This window comes from Heterodontus francisci, chromosome 24, assembly GCF_036365525.1.
Source record: "Heterodontus francisci isolate sHetFra1 chromosome 24, sHetFra1.hap1, whole genome shotgun sequence".
Taxonomy (NCBI): Eukaryota; Metazoa; Chordata; class Chondrichthyes; order Heterodontiformes; family Heterodontidae; genus Heterodontus; species Heterodontus francisci.
The window spans coordinates 21,907,776-21,927,681 of NC_090394.1; the positions used below are offsets into that span (position 1 = coordinate 21,907,776).

The 19,906-nt window shown below is 40.4% G+C and overlaps 1 protein-coding gene and 1 non-coding gene across 2 annotated transcripts in view; both read right to left on the minus strand.

The window, feature by feature from the left end:
• eif3ba (eukaryotic translation initiation factor 3, subunit Ba) overlaps positions 1–19,906 on the minus strand; it is a 51,576-nt gene that overhangs the window by 7,505 nt on the left and 24,165 nt on the right. Inside the window, exons 7-17 of the mRNA XM_068055753.1 lie at positions 17,232–17,363; positions 16,137–16,203; positions 13,419–13,465; positions 12,463–12,673; positions 10,330–10,402; positions 7,697–7,819; positions 5,435–5,513; positions 4,504–4,642; positions 3,837–3,962; positions 2,283–2,360; positions 685–793 (exon numbers count right to left, since the gene is read on the minus strand). Coding sequence (XP_067911854.1) covers positions 685–793; positions 2,283–2,360; positions 3,837–3,962; positions 4,504–4,642; positions 5,435–5,513; positions 7,697–7,819; positions 10,330–10,402; positions 12,463–12,673; positions 13,419–13,465; positions 16,137–16,203; positions 17,232–17,363 — 1,184 coding nt within the window. The remainder of the gene's footprint in view (positions 1–684; positions 794–2,282; positions 2,361–3,836; positions 3,963–4,503; positions 4,643–5,434; positions 5,514–7,696; positions 7,820–10,329; positions 10,403–12,462; positions 12,674–13,418; positions 13,466–16,136; positions 16,204–17,231; positions 17,364–19,906) is intronic.
• On the minus strand, positions 5,182–5,253 carry LOC137383737 (small nucleolar RNA SNORD57). Its single transcript, XR_010977450.1, has one exon. It is a non-coding gene; the product is annotated as a small nucleolar RNA SNORD57 (small nucleolar RNA).

Genomic DNA, 19,906 nt, shown 5'->3' on the forward strand with positions numbered 1-19,906 from the left:
AAGTGGCCATGGCACAACCCAGATTCCTGATTCATTCCTACCACCCTACCCCCAATTTATGATTTTATTTCCATTGAGAAATGTCTTTTAATAAAAGTATGAACCCCAGTAATCTTGCAAGAACAACATAGTGGATTGACATAATTAACATTTTTCTACATACAGAAAGGACATATTTCTAATAGAATTTATACAATTCATTTCACTCTACAATAAAAGGATAATTTTCAAGAAACTCCTTTTATAAAAGGGCACTGCTCCCCCGTTTTAAGATAGAACAGACCAATGGAAAACTAAATTACATTGCAGGTCACATGATCTAATTTGGTCACTAGAGGATATTTTAAAAAAAATAAATGTGCTGCATTTAAAGCGAGAGAGTGAGAGAGAAAAAAAAATCGGTGTAGGCTTTTGTTTCCTTATTGAAGGATTTTTTTCCCCCCCGGTTTAATTTTTGAACCGTGACGGAGCGGCGCCATATTGGACCCTTTATAGATTCAAACCAGGCTTAATCGGTGTACACAACAGAAAATAAATTACTGAGGAGATCTGTACAAGCTAGGTACAGACCTAGGTTCAAATATTTCAATACTTAGAAACCCTCATTTCGTTATGTTCATGAAGACATTTCTTGTGCCTGCATAGTTAAATGTTAACAATTAAAATTAAACACTCATTTATCACCTCCTCGGAGCTCCAGACGTTGGGGTTTCTGTTCTGCGTAAATCTGCATGGCCTTCTCACGATATTTATGGAATTCTTCCATCATCTTGCGTCGCTTATCTACCAATTCCTTAAAAAAAATTATGGAGTACTATTACATATGTTTTCTTTAAAAATACAAATTAACGAAGGAAATTGATCTTAGGTGAATGAAAGTGGGCATTTATTGAAAGCAAGGCAAAACAAAACAGATGGAAATGAACAGAAGTTTCAAAATTTCAGTCAAGATATTGAGGAATTTGCACTTCAACAAAATACACTAAGGCTAATTGAGTGATACGAGTAAAACGGGCAAAAACAATTCAGATGCCCATTTATACATCTTCAAATGAAATTTCGGAGAAATGTCCAATGGAAGACAGAATTGATATCACCCAAAGCCAATATTACCGCCCATTTACTGAAAGATAATTGAGCATTCTGATGCTTCTCTCATCAATAAACAGAAGACAGATTTTTAAATATTCAGTTTATATAGAGAAGCTAATCAATTAAAAAATTCTTAATCAAATTACTTATTTCCCTTTTTGGTAGAAAGTTGTTTAGAACCGCTTGTGTTTAATGACAATTCTGACAGTTAACAGCTGCACAATTCTCACTTTCTCAAGACATTATAGTCAAGGCTCCACCAATGATGCACTGACACATGAGTCATACATGGTTCCCACAGAATTAAAATCCCAAGGTTGGCCAAGGGAAGAAGATGGGGTTAAAAAAAAACTAGAAGTCTCTGGAAAGTTTCTATGTACCTAAATCTACATCACATATGCAGATTAGCTGTATACATCTAATTAAAATTACAACAGGAAAGGGAACAGTAACCTTTAAATCTAAATTAAAAGGAACATTTCAGAGCTCCAGGCAAGAGACTACAACATTTTTTTTATTCATTCATGGGATGTGGGCATCATTGGCTAGGCCAGAATTTATTGCCCATCCCTAATGGCCCTCGAAAAGGTGGTGGCGAGCTGCCTTCTTGAACCGCTACAGTCCATGTGAGGTAAGTACACCCACAGTGCTGTTAAGAAGGGAGTTCCAGGATTTTGACCCAGCGACAGTGAAGGAACGGCAATATAGTTCCAAGTCAGGATGGTGTGTGACTTGGAGGGGAACTTGCCATGCATTTGTTGCCCATGTCCTTCTAGGTGGTAGAGGTCGTGGGTTTGGAAGGTGCTGTCTAAGGAGCCTTGGTGCATTGCTGCAGTGCATCTTGTAGATGGTACACACTACTGCCACAGTGCGTCGGTGGTGGAGGATGTGAATGTTTGTGGATGAGGTGCCAATCAAGTGGGCTGCTTTGTCCTGTATGGTGTCGAGCTTCTTGAGTGTTGTTGGAGCTGCACCCATCCAGACAAGTGGAGAGTATTCCATCACACTCCTGACTTGTGCCTTGTAGATTTCACTCTTAACTGGCAAGTGCCCATAATAATTATCAGGAATTATCTTCCTTTTTATGAAATTGACTTTTTTCTTGAAAATTATGTCTCTTGTCGGTACTACATTTTCACTTTTGGATTCTAGTGACTTTTAGTTTTTACTAGAAAACGTTAACTATTTACCTTGGAGGCCTTGGACTGACTCAAACGATCTTTCTGTTCAAAGATTTTTGAGTATTTCTTATAATCTTTTTTGATTTGCTGCAAAAAAATGTATATGCATTAATAAAGGAAAATGAAAATTATGCAAAGTGTAAATTTAAATTTGGTGAGTTTGCTAACAGCTGTACAAAATCATCTCAGACACTGGAACACCCACCCTTACCTGTATGCTGAAAACAATATTGTTAAAGTAATAAAACATTTGGAATTCTTAATTACAAATATATTTTATTTCAGTTGGCAAAGGCAGCAATGTAACAGCCATTTAGATGGGCATAACCTCGATTTCTGGTCTATGTTAAATTAATGAGATCACAGCCAGACAGTCTCAATGCTGTGGGCTAAAGCTCCTATGTTGTCACCATGTAATGAAAATTGCACTTAGACATCAATGGGGAAAGAATCAAGCTCAGTTGTGATGTCCTAGTTAAGTAACCTGCCAGCAGCCATTAGGCTTATGGATGAAGAATGACCACTTAGTCAACATTCCAGAGGGTGGCCGACAGTGGAGGAATCCCATCCTAGAAAAAATGGGTGTCTTCAGGAAAGGGGTGGACAAGAAAGCTGATGAAATAATTACATTGATAAATTACTATAAATAGCAAACTAATGGCCTGGTTTTATTTAAAATCTTCAGGCATGCAAAATGCAGCCTAACTATGCAAGTTGTATGTTACAATATACAAGTATACAAAATTTAACAGAGTGGAGACAAGCAGCATGCAAGAAATTTATATATTTTCATGGTATCAACATTCTTCAGAGCAGAAAATCTTTGGAGCTTCAAAATACTATCCTTGGGCTTTCAATCAATCTAAATTTCAAGCTAGCTGTATAAATATACAATATAGTAACATAGGTTACAGTTGGAGGGATTAGTTGAAGTATAACTATTGAGGAATCATGGCTAACCATGGTCTTGCTTAACTGCTAGAGGAAAATTTCTCAGTCTGATTTTTTTTTTGCCTTTCCTGGGTCCAGTGTTCACCCTGCCTAATGATACTGTCTCACCATTTTTCCCATATGCTTGTAACAATGATAGACATCTCCAGAGTTTCCCTGATGATGGCTGGAAAGCATGCAAGATTTTGAAAACGTTGCTGGGATATTAATGGGGCAAAAAATACATGAACCTTAGTTCAAGTAAGTGTTGAGATGCAATTATGCTTAAATGTGTACTTATATCAGTGCCTCAGCTGACAGAGTCCAGTGGACTAGAGGGCATTTAAGGTGTTCTTTGTAGTTGATTTTCTTTTGCTGCAGTATTCAGGTTTCTGAACCCGACTTATAGTGCTTATAGGTAATAACCAGCTATGTAGATTTTCTTTACACAGGCTAATTTTATTAGGTGCAAAGCACTGTCTCCAAGTTTCTCCAAATTAATTTTCCATGACCCCTTCCTTGCACATGACCATCACGCCCCACATTAGTACTACTGAAAGGCATTTCTGTTTGCTGAATAGGAAATTTATCAACTATAGTCAGAATATATACAAATGAGCACTGGGTATACACCTTAAGCTGATCCTGAGAGAGCAGGGTTGGTGGTCTGGGTCTCCACAGCAGTTGACAGAAACGATCCTTGGTGTTCTTCTGTAAGAGACGTCCTTGGAACGTCCACATCCAGTATGCATTATCCACCTAACAAATGGCAACATATTCCAAACATTACAAAAGCATACAGAGGCACACTTGTCCCAGGTGCTGTAGAATATACACTATTCTAGTCATTGGGCAGGTGGGTGAATTGCTCCTTGGCCTCTGCCAATACAGCTTTCAAGCTGCACATTTTAAGAAGTGAGAGAATAGTCAAGGGAGATCAACTTCCCTGCTCCCCACTGTTCTACAGGGAAATATCTGCTCTTCCTCATGGCAGCACTCTCAGGATCCCGTATCCCATTACTTCGTGGAGTAGGTACATCAAGACTCCAGTGCCAGTTTGAATATAGGTTTTTGCACCACCTCCCAGAAGGCAGGATACACTGTAGAAAATGACTAAAATGTCACCCACTGTTCAGACCACAATCCTTGAATACACAAATGCCAAGTATGAATTGCATTATATTACTTGTGACTAGAAATGTAATAAATTCGAACAGCTTGGGCTGGTTGCTCTGTTCATCCTAGTTTACAAGTGAAATGTGGAATCCTGACATTTATGAGACAAGTTTATTAACCTTACCTTGTGACTCCACCATGATACTGAAGTTACTACATATCGTCCTGTTGGGTCCCATTCAACATCAGATGCCATATAATGCTCAGCTACATTCATCAGTGTGCAATCTGACGTGTCGTAGAATGCCAAAGCACCATTCATGCTACAGATAAAGAATATTTTACATTAAAACAAGATATTTACTTATGAACTGTATAAACAGTATTACTGAATTTAAACTACATATATAGTGCTTCCCTATATTACAAGTGACAACACTTCAACAGTACTTCATTGGCTATAAAGCACTTTATGACGTCCTAATGTGATGAAAGGCACTGTATAAATACAAATTCTTCTTTAAGAAAGAGCTTGGACTGATCGTACTTATTAACACAACCTTTTTTAATTTGTCGGTGTGAGTCTCGTTAAGCTTTGTAAGTGAACAGTATAAATCAGAATAGAACATGCTACAGGAACACACAACTAAATGAACTGCTTTACAATGGCTGTTGGTAGAGAACTTCTTCCAGCAGTTTCCTTCACTGTACTAGTCTGTGACGCTAACCACTACGCAAACCCCCAAATCAGCCATCACTTAATGGCACGTTTTTCTCATATACACTAAAGCTGGTGGAAGATCCTTTCAGTAATAAACAATTCTGAATTACAGTAATCTTAATTTGTGTATTCCATATTGTCAGATCAGCCTCATTAAATCAGTATTTTTACCCTCATGGGTGATTCAGGAAAAGTATGTTTGCATCATATCTGACAAAATGTAGTACAATTCATAATGTTTATCATCTACTTTGGTTATCTCCTCCCATGACCCTTTCTCTCCCCTGGAATGTTTCAATGCCATAACAAGGACACCCCCAGAAAAGTCTAATTACCAAGAACAGCATGATCTGAATGCCTCACACCCCACATTAATTACTACACCATCACACACCTTCTTAAACCAGCCAGTGCCACAAATTGTCCTTGCGGACTCCAAAAGATACTGTTAGCCTGTTGCTTATCAAACATTTCTGCAAGAACAAAAAAAGAAAGTTAATTTTAGCCACACAGACTGAAGCAACTATTAGTTTATTATCCTGACAAGCCTTACTTTCATTCTTCCGTAACGAAAATAAATACCTGCAGCGATGATTAAACGCCTACATACCTGCAGGCAGTTAACATTTACCTGGCAGCACTGTGCAATAGTTAAGAACAAATTCCAACAGTTCTACTGGACAACCAGCACAGCAGGTTAACAGAGCCAGTAACTATACAGATCGTTAGCTATTAAAAACAGCAAACGATCACACATGATGCCATACATAAACATATTCCTAACATGATTAAACAACCTATTTCTCTTTTCCCTATGACTAGTCGATATCTTTCTTCCCTGGGAAAGCAACAGATGTGCAGACACAGAAGAAAAATGTTTTGGACCAAATTTCAATCTTCGGCAATGTTCCCTAGAGGTGGTTGTATTTTTTTCTTTTGGCAATATAACATTAAATAATAGGTGAACAGTAGTTATGATTAATTACACAGAGAAAACGTGAACAGATTTCACTGTTCTATGAAACTGAAATTGAGATCGCATATTTTTTTAACATCTCATTGTTCAGTTTTTACTACATCAACTAAGTAGACATAATTTAGAATCATGACCCATGCAGTAGGTTGAATACGACATTTAGAACAAGGAGTATTTTTAAACTGCAATTCTTTTCTACGTAAAAAAAAATTATACGCTCGTTTCTACTTCCATTTATGCCTAATCCGTGTAGCATTGTAATGCAATTCACCACCCAACCACCATCTTACACTTTCAATAAGCAAGCATGGATAAGCACCAGAGTACAACTGGTTGAAAAGACTTGCACTTACATAACGCCTTATCATATCCCAAATAGTCCACAATGAACTACATTGGGTTCATTTCTGAAGGGATAGAATTGAAAAGCAGAGAGGTTATGTTAAACTTGCACAGAACCTTGGTTACGCCACACATAGGAGGACTGTGCAGTTATGGTCTCCATATGACGTAAAGGATATTGTCACTGGAGCAAGTGCAAAAAAAGATTCACAAGGATGATATCAGAACTGACAGGATAGACTTATCAGGAAAGGCAGAACAGGCAAGCAATGTCTGAACAGAAATTCATACATTTAATGTGAAATATTCAAGATAGGCAAGAACTCACATTAAAAGTATGTTAAGAGGATTTATACAGTAAGCAAACATGAATTAGAGAAATGGATGATGCTGAGAGAATTTGAGTTGCAATCTGTTTCGGACGTTAGGCGAGGCCATGTTTTAAGAACTTTTACTGAGACTAGATTAGAGCCTTTATGGATTTCAGATGTTCCTGAGCCATAGTTTTGCCACTGCCCACTAATAAGCATTAGTGTCACTACATAATGCAATTCACATTCAGGTTTTACTACTTTGTAACACTGACTAGGATTTTTTTTATTCGTTCATGGGATGTGGGCGACGCTGGCTAGGCCAGCATTTATTGCCCTGCCCTGAGAAGGTGGTGGTGAGCTGCCTTCTTGAACTGCTGCAGTCCATGTGACGTAGGTACACCCACAGTGCTGTTAGGAAGGGAGTGCCAGGATTTTGACTCAGCGACACTGAAGGAACATCGATATGGTTCCAAGTCAGGATGGTGCATGGCTTGGAGGGTAACTTGCAGGTGGTGGTGCTCCCATGCATTTGCTGCCCTTGTCCTTCTAGGTGGTAGTAGTCGCGGGTTTGGAAGGTGATATCTGAGGAGCCTTGGTGCGTTGCTGCAGTGCCTCTTGTAGATGGTAAACACTGTGCTGTCACTGTGCATCGGTGGTGGAGGGAGTGAATGTTTGTGGATGGGGTGCCAATCAAGCGGGCTGCTTTGTCCGTATGGTGTCGAGCTTAAGATTTGTTGGAGCTGTACCCATCCAGGCAAGCGGAGAGTATTCCATCACACTCCTGATTTGTGCCTTGTACATGGTGGACAGGCACTGGGGAGACAGGTGGTGAGTTACTTACCGCTGGATTCCTAGCCTCTGACTGACCTATTTTCTGTAGAAGGTTGAGGGTTGACCTGATTGAAGTCCTGAAGATTATGAAAGGGTTTGATAGGGTACATGCAGAGATATTTCTTGCGGGGGAGGCCAAAACAAGAGGCCATGATCAGATAATCACCAATAAATCTAATGGAAAATTACTTACTAATGAGTTCAATTTTGCCATTATTCTTCACATGGTAGAAGGATACTGATATTCTGGGTGTTTCTCCATGTAGCACAGCAAATTTACTTCCATTTGGCTCCCAAGCAAAAGCAATAATACCCTCTGACATAAATGAAGAAAAATACACACTGGTAAACAAAGTATTTACTTTCAGAAAATCCACTAAAGATTATTTAATGCTTAAAACATAACCAAAGATGTAATATTTTGCATTCACTTCTAAAAGCTAAGCAACTATCTCCCCAACCCAAAAATATCTAAATAAGTTTGGACAAGTGTTAGATTAGTGTACAGCCAACTTATTGATTCATAGACAGTTCAGCCAAATTCAAAATTATCCAACAGCTGAAAAATAAGCCATTTTAATGAAACAGCACAGGGCATTTTTTTGCACAACCGCAATTCTAAACAGATAATTCCAAAACAGGAATTTTGAATTGCTGGTAGACTATAGTCACATTTTCTAGATGCTGGAGTTATTTACTGGTTTCAGAAGTTTCACTCGGAATTGTTGACAATATCTATAACTGCCCTCTTGAACCCGTAACAAATAAAACCATTCCTATCCTGGAAAAACGGCTCTGCAACTCTAAATTCCACACATACGGCTTTTTTAACTACATATCTCTACAACCTTTGTGGATTTCAGATGTTTGCTAGTGCCCACTAATAAGCATTAGTGTCACTACATAATGCAATTTACATTCAGGTTGTACTGCTTTGTAACACTGACGAGGTGACTGACTTATTTTCTCTAGAAGAAGGCTGAGGGTTGACCTGATTGAAGTCCTTAAGATTATGAAAGGATTTGATGGATAGATGCAGAGATGGTTGATCCTTCTAAATGCCTCATGGGGAATGCAACCAGTTACACCTGAAGTGTAGCTGAAGTCACAGGTAAATGCAGAGATCCCCAATAATTCCACATCAATATGCATTAGACCTACATTAAAATGGCAAAAAAGCAATGACAGCTTCAATATCAGAATGGCAGAGACACTTATGACAATTGACTTTGCTATACTGGAACCCAGGTTCAAGAAATTAAAGAGGACGACATTCTGATTCACTGCCTCACCCGGTTCAATGGTTAAATTAAGGATAACAGGAGAATTTCTGCATCGTCATAAGCAGTGTAAATATATTAAGCATTCTGGAGACCAACATACTCAGTGAAGACAACTGTTCAAAAAGAGGGATAAACCTGGTAACTACAAGCCAGTCAGCCTACCATTGGTGGTGGGAAAAGTACGGGTTAATAAATGAAAGCCAGCACAGATTTGTTAAGGACAAATCATGTTTGACTAGCTTGATTGAGTTCTTTGATGAAGTAATGGAGAAGGTTGATGAGGGTAGTGCAGTTGATGTGTATTACAGGCTTTCAAAAGATATTTGATAAAATACTACATAATAGACTGGTTTGCAAAACTGAAATTAATGGGATTGAAGGGGCTGCATGGATATGTAATTGGCTCAGGGACCGAAAACAGAGTAATGGTGAGGAGTTTTCCAAACTGCAGGCAAGTGTGCAGTTATATTTCCCAGGGGTCAGTGTTGGGACCACTGCTCTTAATGATCTGGACTGGGGTATACAAGGCATAATTTCAAAGTTTGCAGATGACATGAAACTCAGAAATGCAGTAAACAATGAGGAAAATAGTAACCACCTTCAGGAGTACACAGACTGGTGAACTGAGCAGATACATGGCAGATAAAATTTAACAGGAGAGTAGTGTGAAGTGTTGCATTTTGGTAGGAAGAATGAGGAGAGGATATATAAACTAATTAGAAGAATTTTAGAGGGACTACAGGAACAGAATGACCTGGGGGTTTATGTACGTACACAAGTCTTTGAAGGTGGCAGGACAAGTTGAGAAGGCATAGGGGATTCTTGACTTTACAGAGTACAAAAGCAAAGAAGTTATACTAAACCTCTATATAACACTGGTTATGCCCCAATTGGAGTATTGTGTGCCCCAAGGCTGGGCATCACACTTTCGGAAGGACGTCAAGGCCTTAGAGAAGGTGCAGAGAAGATTAACTAGAATGGTACCAGGTGTGAAAGACTTCAGTTATGGGGAGAGACTAGAGAAACTTGCATTGTTCCCCATAGAGCACAGAAGGTTAAGGGGAGATTTGATAGAGGCATTTAAAATCCATAAAGTTTTTGATAAGAGTAAATAAAGAGAAACAGTTTCCAGTCACAGAAAATGTAAGGTAATTGGCAAAAGAACCAAAAGGTGAGTTGTGATCTGGAATACACTGGCCAAAAGAAAATCAGACAAGTACTTGAAGGGTGGGAATTTGCAGGGCTACGGGGAAAGAGGATAGTGCGACTAATTAGATAGCTCTTTCATAGAGCTGGCACAAGCACAATGGACCTCCTTCTGTGCTGTATCATTCCAAGAACTCATTTTCAAATAGCGGATTATCGAAATATAACAATGTCAACCACCCACACCCCCAAACTTTGGAAACTATGCAGTAAAAATAAAATCTCAATTAGAAGCTCTCTGGATCCACATGAAATTCCACAGTAGTGCTTTAATTGAGGCTTTTGCTTCCATTGGGAGAACATAAATAAGGCCAATAGTCAATTTGAGACAACCCACCTTTCATTTCCACAACATCCACAGGAACTTGCTTTTCCCTCATTCTGAAGATTTCAAAGTTAGTCACAAGACCCTGTAAAGGGAGAACTTACTAAGCATGACACAATTAACTACATATCAGAACAATTAACAAGAGTAATTAATGAAAGTCTCTGGGATAGAAGAGTAGACATCGCACAGTGGCGCAGTGGTTAGCACCGCAGCCTCACAGCTCCAGCGACCCGGGTTCAATTCCGGGTACTGCCTGTGTGGAGTTTGCAAGTTCTCCCTGTGTCTGCGTGGGTTTCCTCCGGGTGCTCCGGTTTCCTCCCACATGCCAAAGACTTGCAGGTTGATAGGTAAATTGGCCATTCGAAATTGCCCCTAGTATAGGTAGGTGGTAGGGAAATATATAGAGATAGGTGGGGATGTGATAGGAATATGGGATTAGTGTAGGATTAGTGTAAACGGGTGGTTGATGGTCGGCACAGACTCGGTGGGCCGAAGGGCCTGTTTCAGTGCTGTATCTCTAAACTAAACTAAATCTAAACAGTTCAAAACATTTACAGAAAACTAATTTGAGCTCCACATTTAAAATATATATATATATATATATATATATATATATATATATATATGAGGATGAGATCAATTACTGCACATGAAATGTCAGCCTATGTAATTAAATTTCATGTTTGTTGCCCTTTGAATGGGAAACTAATGCAATTGTATGAAAACTTATGGGTGAAAATGAATTTCAGAAAGAACAACTTATGAATTAGCTGAGGCTAGTTTGTTATAAGAGAATGTTTAGATACCATGAAGTCACACCACAAATCAGTGCAAGTTGTTGCAAAATGATTGGGTACAAATATACCAACTGGAAGCATATACTACTTTGTAAAATTAAAACAGTCAATTATGAACTGCTGAATACAGAATTCACTCCACCAGCAAAAAAGGGACAACTCAGGAATTAGTCCATCAAGGATTAAATTCTGTACTCAAGTTCGACAAGTGCTCTTCACTTCTACTTGTGCTATCCTTTCCCACTCTGACTACAGAAATTTTTACAGCACGAGGTCATGGCGGGCTCTTTGAAAGAGAAACGAATGCAACACTGATCTGACTGTTCTACTCTCCCCACATCTTCCTCATCATTTTCCCTTAAGTGTAGTCTCTGTCTCAAACATTCCCTGTGGCAAAACATTCTAAGCTCCAACAACCCCCTACACAAACACATTTCACCCAATCTCTCACTTCACTCGATTGTAAATTGATCACCCCTCATCACCAACTCACCCAGGAAACTGCTTTTTCTAATTTAGTCAGCAGAATTTTTCACGAATTCCAAAAACTTGCAAGGTATTTGCTCTAAATCAGAGTTGTCCAACATACGGCCTGCGGGCCAGAATCCGGCCTGCCAATCCTTCATAACTTGTAAACAGAAAGGGGCAAGATTGATTTGTTCCATTTGTGCCCCCAGTTGTTAGCAGTAAGCTTAGAGTTGCAGCAGTTCAGCCTGTGCCTCAGCAGCCACTAGCCTTTGTTTCCTGCAGTTAGTGGCAGTAAGGGTGGGTGGGGGGGCACAATGACGTGTGTGCACCTGACGTGGAAGCACACTAATCATAGCATAGACCTTCGTCGAACAGGGGCCCAGGGGAGGTGGGACTTGCTGGGAAGACTGGTGCCAGTCGGGGGGAGGGGGTAAGCACACAGAGACGGGAGGGGGGTTGGTGGGAGTTTCAACACACAGACAGTGGGGTGGGATTGAGCGCACACAGATTGTGCTGGCGGAGGCAGGTGATCCATGATTCAGATTGCAGGGCTGCGCCGAGTGGTAGTGTGTTTCCACTCCTGGTGCATGGTGGGCAAAGGAAGGAATTGTTGGAAAAAAATGGTTAGTAATTTTTTTTTTAAATCCAGTATGCCCTATTTCTAATGCCTTTTTCTTGCCGAAATTTGCTCACCAGCTCCTTATGTAGGTCAAAAACTGCAGCGTGGCCCCTCACACAAAAAGGTTGGGCACCCTGGTATAAATGTTCTTACAATGAGAGAAAAATTTACACTATATGAAACCAAGTAATTTGGCAATTCCTTTCTTGGGCATGTGTAGTACTTTTGTCAGCCATTATCCATGGCTCAAACACGTACCTGTATACCCTTCAGAGTTCTATCTACTTTCACACACAGGTAATCTCCATTTTTCTGCCAATGTAATTTACAGTCCACCACATTGAACAGATTGCGCACTCTTATTTCTTGCCGTGTTGGAAACTGCATGAGAGTGACTCTGGCTGGAATATCTTTATCCTCTGGCACCCAGAATGCAATAACATTGTCACCCGGAGACCACGAGAAATCCCTGGAGGAAACAGAGATACATATATCTACATACATTAATATATGCTACATATATTAATACACAGGGCCCTGTTCCTTGCAGATAGAAAGAACATGTACACACATTGCACCTGTTTCAGCGAAACAAAATAAGTGACAGCTATTCGCTGGTTCATTCCTCAGGACAATGCCCTGACCAATCAAACTGCCAGGTTTAAATTTCAACAAAGCTTGGCAGTTAACCGTCAGTCACCATAAACTGGTGCATCCTCCATGGCAATGCCTCTACCAGTTAGAGTTCACTTGCCAATCAGCACTCTTCTCATACAGTATAAAATTATTGTTTTCCCTTACATTGGTATTCTTGTGGCTTGTCCTGATGAGTGCAAGACGAAAAGCTTCAACATGTCTCAATTTTCAGAAATACTCCTAAGTTCTGTACTGCCAAAAGACAGATAATCTAATTAAAGACAACTATTTGCATTTTTGTGGCTATGAAAATTATGGTATGCAGAACAACAGGCTGCAAGAATTGTTTCTGTGGTGGGGAGGAGTGAGGGGGGGGGGGAAGGAAGGGGGAGAGGGGGAGAAGGAAGGGGGAGAGGGGGAGAAGGAAGGGGGAGAGGGGGAGAAGGAAAGGGGAGAGGAGGAGAAGGAAAGGGGAGAGGAGGAGAAGGAAACAGAATGTTCCAAGCGGTCACTTTTTAAGTATCTCTCCAGGGTCAATAAAACCTGATAATTTACCAGCTTACAGCACATGTACTTACTTTATTCCACAGATCTTCAGACTCTTCTTATCCAACAGCCCCATTGACTGAAAATAAAAAAACAATTTGGTGTTATCGTAATTGTGTAGTACAAGCAAGACTTCAGATGAATTAAAATCTCACTCGTTTATATTCCCCCCCCCCCCCCATTTTTAACCAAATCCCATTCAGGATTGGTTTTATTTTGGTTTCTCTATTCTACCCCCCACCAATTTTCTCCCCTGCTTGCTGAAACTGGAGTTCCATGGGTGCCAGGCATTCTATAGTTCCTCATGCAAAAGGCCAATCTTCATGAATGTAGACATTTTTGAAAAAGACCAATAATCAGATCAGAATTAATCACATTGTTAAAGTCTGGCTCTGCTGAGCGAGGGATATAGGTTTACTGAGTAAAGCCGCCACTGTCAGTTCTACCTTCATCATAACTTAAATACTATACAGAAGTTTGTAGGTCCTTCCATCTTTTTTTCACTTGTTTTCCAGAATTTCCTGTCATATATATTTATAACACAATATTACAGTTGTTTTCAGCTATTACCCAAACCTCCAACTGGATTTTAAATAAGTATTAATCAGATGTTGATCTTCCTCTAAAAAAACTTGCCAAATAAAGTCCAATGATTTTTTGGGAATTTACAATATTTATCCCGTCTCTCATTTCCTTTCTAATACCAACAAAAACATTACGTATTCACATTTTGTTGCTGCCTGTATGTTGGTAGCCAGCTTTCCCATTTTTGTGCTGGAATTCCAGCTCTGGTCATAATCTCTCCAATTTTTACCAATCTCGCCATGGTTTCCACAACTACTTTCTTGACCCCAAGTCTTGGTCATGCATGGACATCCATCCCTCTGCACCTTCATCCCCCACCAGGACAGTCTGAGAGCTCTCCACTTCTTCCTTGAACAGAGGCCCAACCACCACCACCCTCCTCCACCTGGCTGAACTTGCTCTCACACTGAACAACAACTCCTTCAACTTCACTCACTTCCTCTAAATAAAAGGTGTTGCTATGCACACCCGCATGGGTCCTAACTATACCGGCCTTTTGGTAGAATGCGAAACATTCCTTGTTCCAGACCTACTCAGGCCCCCTCCCTCACCTCTTTTTCCAGTACACTGATGACTATCAGTGCAGTTTCCTGCTCTTGCCTTGAACTGGATAATTTCATTGACTACTTCCAATTTCCACCTTCCATTCTCCTTCACATGGTCCATCCCTTCCTTGACTTCTGTCTCCATTTCTGGGGATAGGTTATCAACCATCAATATTCACTTATAAGCTCGCAGACTCCCACAGCTATCTGGACTGTATTTCTTCACACCCAGTTTCCCATAAGGACTCTATTGCATTTTCTCAGCTTCTCCGTCGCATCGGTTCTGATGATGCAACCTTCCATACTAGCGCTTCTGAAATGTCTCAACCCACCCCCCTCCGCTGTGGTTGATGGGGCCCTCAACCATGTCCATTCTATTTCATGAATTTCTGCCCGTCCCCTCCCTCCCAGAACCAGAATAGGATTCCCCTTGTCCTCACTTTCCACCCCACCAATCTCCGTATTCAAACTGATCATCCTCTCCTCGGCCATTTCCCCCACCTCCAGCATGATGCCACCACTAAACAGATCTTCCCCTTCCTCCCAGCATTCTGAAGGAAACATTCCCTCCACGAAGCCCTGGTCCACTTCAGTCACCCCCAACATACCCTCACTTTCCATTCAAGCGCAAGAGACACAACACTTGCCCTTTTACCCCCTCCTTTCTCACTGTCGAAAGCCCCAAACACTTCTTCATGGTAATTTACTTGTACTTCTTTCTATTTAACATACTATATTCACTGTTCACGATGTGGTCTCCTCAACATTGGGGAGACCAAGTGCAGGTTGGGTGACCAATTTGTCAAATACCTCTGTTCAGTCTGCAAGTGTGACCCCAAGCTTCCAGTTGCCTGTCACTTTAATTTTCCACCTTGCTTCCACTTTGACATTTCTGTCCTTGGCCTGCTAGTGTTCCAATGAAGCTCAACACAAGCCTGAGAAACAGCACCTCATCTTTCAACTTTACAGCCTTCTGGACTCAACATTGAGTTCAACAATTGTAGATCATAACCTCTGCTCCCATTTTGTTTTGTGTTTCTTTGCTGGTTTCATTTTTTTTCCCTCTCATTCCTCGCTTCGTTCCTTAACTTTGCTTTCGGATGGTAGCTATTCAGGATCCTGCCATTCACATCTCCTCTAAACGCATCTTTTGTTTCACTAGTCCCATTTACACTCCCTTTGGCCTTGCAACATGAACCTTTAGGACATTTAATCCTTCCTGCCCTCCATCCTATCACAGACCTTCCCTTTTTCTTCTCCCCCCCCCCACTTACTTGTTCAAAACCTATTATATTTAAAACTTCACCCAGTTCTGATGAAAGGTCACAAACCTGAAACGTTCTGATTTTCTCTCCATAGATGCTGTCAGAGTTGCTGAGTATTCCCAGCATTATGCTTATTTTAAATTTAGAGCATCTGCAATATTTTGCTTGTGTCTAGATGTTTCCAAAGATTGCCTATATTCAAATCCCTCATTTCTACTGTTGAGAAGCCTTTTTTAAAAACTGTTTAAACAATCTGTACACTTCATCTTGAATCATTTTATTTAGGTTATGGAGTTATTTTCTGGAAAATCTAAGAAAACAGGTCAGGATTCTAGCAGTTAACAGAAATACTCACAGGTGTTTCATAAATACTAAGTGTGTCTTGTGTCATTCGTGCAAAAAACTTCCCATCATGGCTCCATCTATTGAAGAAGAACCATTTAAAATGATATTCATGCTCTGCTCTTTACAGTTCAAGTTTCCATAAACCAATCAATATTAAATGTAGTACCAGGGCTGAGCCACGCTCTCAAAATTCCCCATACCAAATATCGAATTTGTTGCAAAGATCAGCATTACATTGGAAATATTGTATAATGGCATTGATCACAGCGAGTCAAGATCAAGGGACAATGCTGAGTATGCAAGTAGGTTGTTGGTACTACGCAGTTACTGCAAAGAATGCAGCTGAATAATGTTAAGAGGATGGTCTTGATGCATGGGAGCACTAGAAAGTCACTGTCAAGTTTGGTAACATGGAAACGGGAGGAAATGGGGTTGTTGGATGCACATTTCACAGGTCGGCGCAACATCGAGGGCCGAAGGGCCTGTACTGCGCTGTAATGTTCTATGTTCTATGTATTGGGAAAGAGGTCTGTGGGCTGCAGTTGAGAAAAAACACAATGATGAAATGTTGTTGGGGGCTGAGGGAAGGTCAGCAGTGGCAAGTGTGGAGAACTGCATTGGCAACCACTGTTGGTGGGAAGGTAGCAGAAAACACAGGCTCTCGGGACAGGCGGGAGAAAACAGTGAAGGAGAATTCTTCCCTTTCCACCAAAGGTTTAAAAAAAAATTAAATGGTTTCGCAAGCAGTGAACTGGAAAAGCTTACAATTATTTAAACTGGTAAACAGCACTTTTAAATGGGAGTTGGGGTGCAGTGGGTGGGGAACCCAGCTAGCTAGGTAGGAAAGTTCACATGAAACAAAGGAGACAGCAGCTAGGAGTACCCAAAGGCAAGTATTAGTTAAGAAGTAGTGGCAGGCACGTGTGGTTACAGAAATAGTGTGACAGGAAAAAGTAATGCAAGGGCAGCCAAACAGGAATTGTGCAACCACATAAGACCGTTAATATAAACAGCAAACTATTAAACAAATTTGCTTTCCTCAATAGTGAATGCCTTTGGCACAATAATGCAAACTCTTCATCTGAGCTCTTCAGGTCATACTCACTTGAATATTGGCCAATGAGCTGAACTCTCACAATGAAATCCTCGCTTCTTCTGGCCTGTTAATACGTCCCAAATGATGATGGCTTGAGGATCATCTTTTGTGTCCATCAAAGGGCTAAATGACACCATATATCTGCAGAGTTATAAAATAACACAAATTGGTAGCGTTTACATACATTTCTCATATCTATCCCACAGAACGGCGTTCACCCAATACATGAAGTTGCAGGTGCTAACATCAGCAGCAGTGAAACAACTACACAATGCCAGAAGCAAACTTCAATGACAGTGAAGTTAAAGATTTAAAGATAGAAATAATGAAAAGAGATTGGGGAGAAGGAAGAAAATGAAGAGGATAACCAGGTTAGTGACTTCGATATGGAACATTCATCAATGGGATGTGGGGTTCAAATTAGATTGGGCGGCTAGTTTTCTCGTCCGGCGCAGACTTGTTGGGCTCAATGGCCTTCTTCTGTGCTGTAATTTTTCTATGGTTCTAAATCCAGCTCAGACAGGGATGACATTTGCTGTCCATTGAATCACAGAATTATAGAAATTTACTGCATGGAAGGAGGCCATTGGGCCCATCGTATCCACGCCAGCCGACAAATAGCTGTCCAGCCTATTCCCACTTCACATCTCTTGGTCCGTAGCTTTGTAGGTTATGGCATTTCTAATGCATATTCAAGTAATTTTTGATGTTATGACAGTTTCTGCCTCTGCTACTCTCTGGATGAAAATATTTCCCCTTGATCTCCTCTAAACCTCCTGTGCTTACACTAAATCTAAGACCCTGGTTACAGATTCCTCAACCAAGGAGAACAGAGCCTTCCTATCCATTCTAGTTAGACCCCTAATAATTTTATAGACTTCAATTAGGTCCCCCCTGAGCCTCCTCTGGTCCAAAGAAAAAAATTGTAGCCTCTCCAATCTTTCCTTATAACTAGAATTCTCCAGTCAAGGCAACATCCTCATAAATCTCGTCTGTACCCTCTCTAGTGCAATCACATCTTCCCTATAGTGCGGTGACCAGAACTGCACGCAGTACTCCAGCTGTGGCCTAACTAGTGTTTTATACAGTTCGAGCACAACATCCCCATCTTCTATTCTATGCCTCAGATAATAAAGGCAAGTACTCCATATGCCTTCTTGACCACCCTATCCATCTGCCCAGCTACCTTCAGGGATCTGTGGAGATGCACTCCAAGGTTCCTTTGTTCCTCTACACTTCTCAGTATCCTACCATTTATTGCATATTCCCTTGCCGTGTTAACCTTCCCAAAATGCACTTCACCGGATTCAACTCCATTTGCCACTGTTCCACCCACCTGACTAGTCCATTGACATCTCCTGCAATCTACAGCTTTCTTCATTATCAACCACACGCCCAATTTTTGTATCATCTACAAACTTCTTAATCATACCCCCTACATTCAAGTCCAAATCACTGATATATACCACAAAAAGCAAGGGACTCAGTCCTATGGAATCCCACTGAAAACAGCCTGTCACAAAAAACCTTAGCGACCATTACCCTTTGCTTCCTGCCTCTGTGCCTATTTTGGATCCAACTTTCCATTTACCTTGGATCCCATGGGCTTTTACTTTCGTGACCAGCCTGCCATGTGAGACTTTATCAAAAGCCTTGTTAAAAATCCATACAGACTACATTAAATGCACTACTCTCATGTTACCTCTTCAAAAAATTCAGTTATTCAGACATGACCCTCCTTTAACAAATCCATGCTGTCTTCAATTAATCTGCATCTTTCTAAATGAAAATTTATCCTATCCCAGATTTTCCCCCAATAATTTTCCCACCACCAAGATTAGGCTAGTTGACCTGTAATTACTTGGTCGATCCCTTTCTCCCCCTTTAAACAAATGGTATAATGTTAGCTGTCCTCCAGCCCTCTGGCACCACACCTTTAGCCAGAGAAGATTGGAAAATGGTTAGAGGCCTCGCTATTTCTTCTCTTGCTTCCCTTAACAGCCTACGATATATTTCATCTAGGCCTGGGAATTTATCCACTTTCAAAGATGATAAACCCCTTACAGCGTCCTCTCTCACAATGTTAATTTCATCTAATATTCCACATTCCTCCTCCCTGATTGCAATGTCTGCATCATCCCTTTTTTTTTGTGAAAACAGTTGCCAAGTACTCATTACAAATCATACCAACGCGACCCCTGCCTCCCTTAAAACACCAGTTACTGTTATGGTCCCTAATGGGCCCTATTCTTTCCTCACTCTGTATTTATACAAAATTTTTTGGGTTTTCCTTTATTTTACTTGCCACCACATCCCCTAAAACTCAAGATTACACTTCAACATTTATGTGGAGATTGAAAAAAATTACAAAAAATGCAAAAGCAAAATATTGTGGATGATGGAAATCTGAAATATAGACAGAAAATGCTGGAAATACTTAGGTCTGGCAGCATCTCTGAAGAGAGAAACTTTACCGAAACATTCTGTTTCTCTTTCCACAAAAGACGAAGGAAGATCATTTCAACATATTGTGCATGGAAAGTGGAGACTTTAGGCATCAGTAAAATAAGATAAAATAAGAGAAACAGTGTGGGTAATCTAATGCAAAATGTTTCGACAGATTGTAAAACATTTCACATTTAAATTTCAGAATACAGTGAAACTAATACTTTTAATTTGGTGAC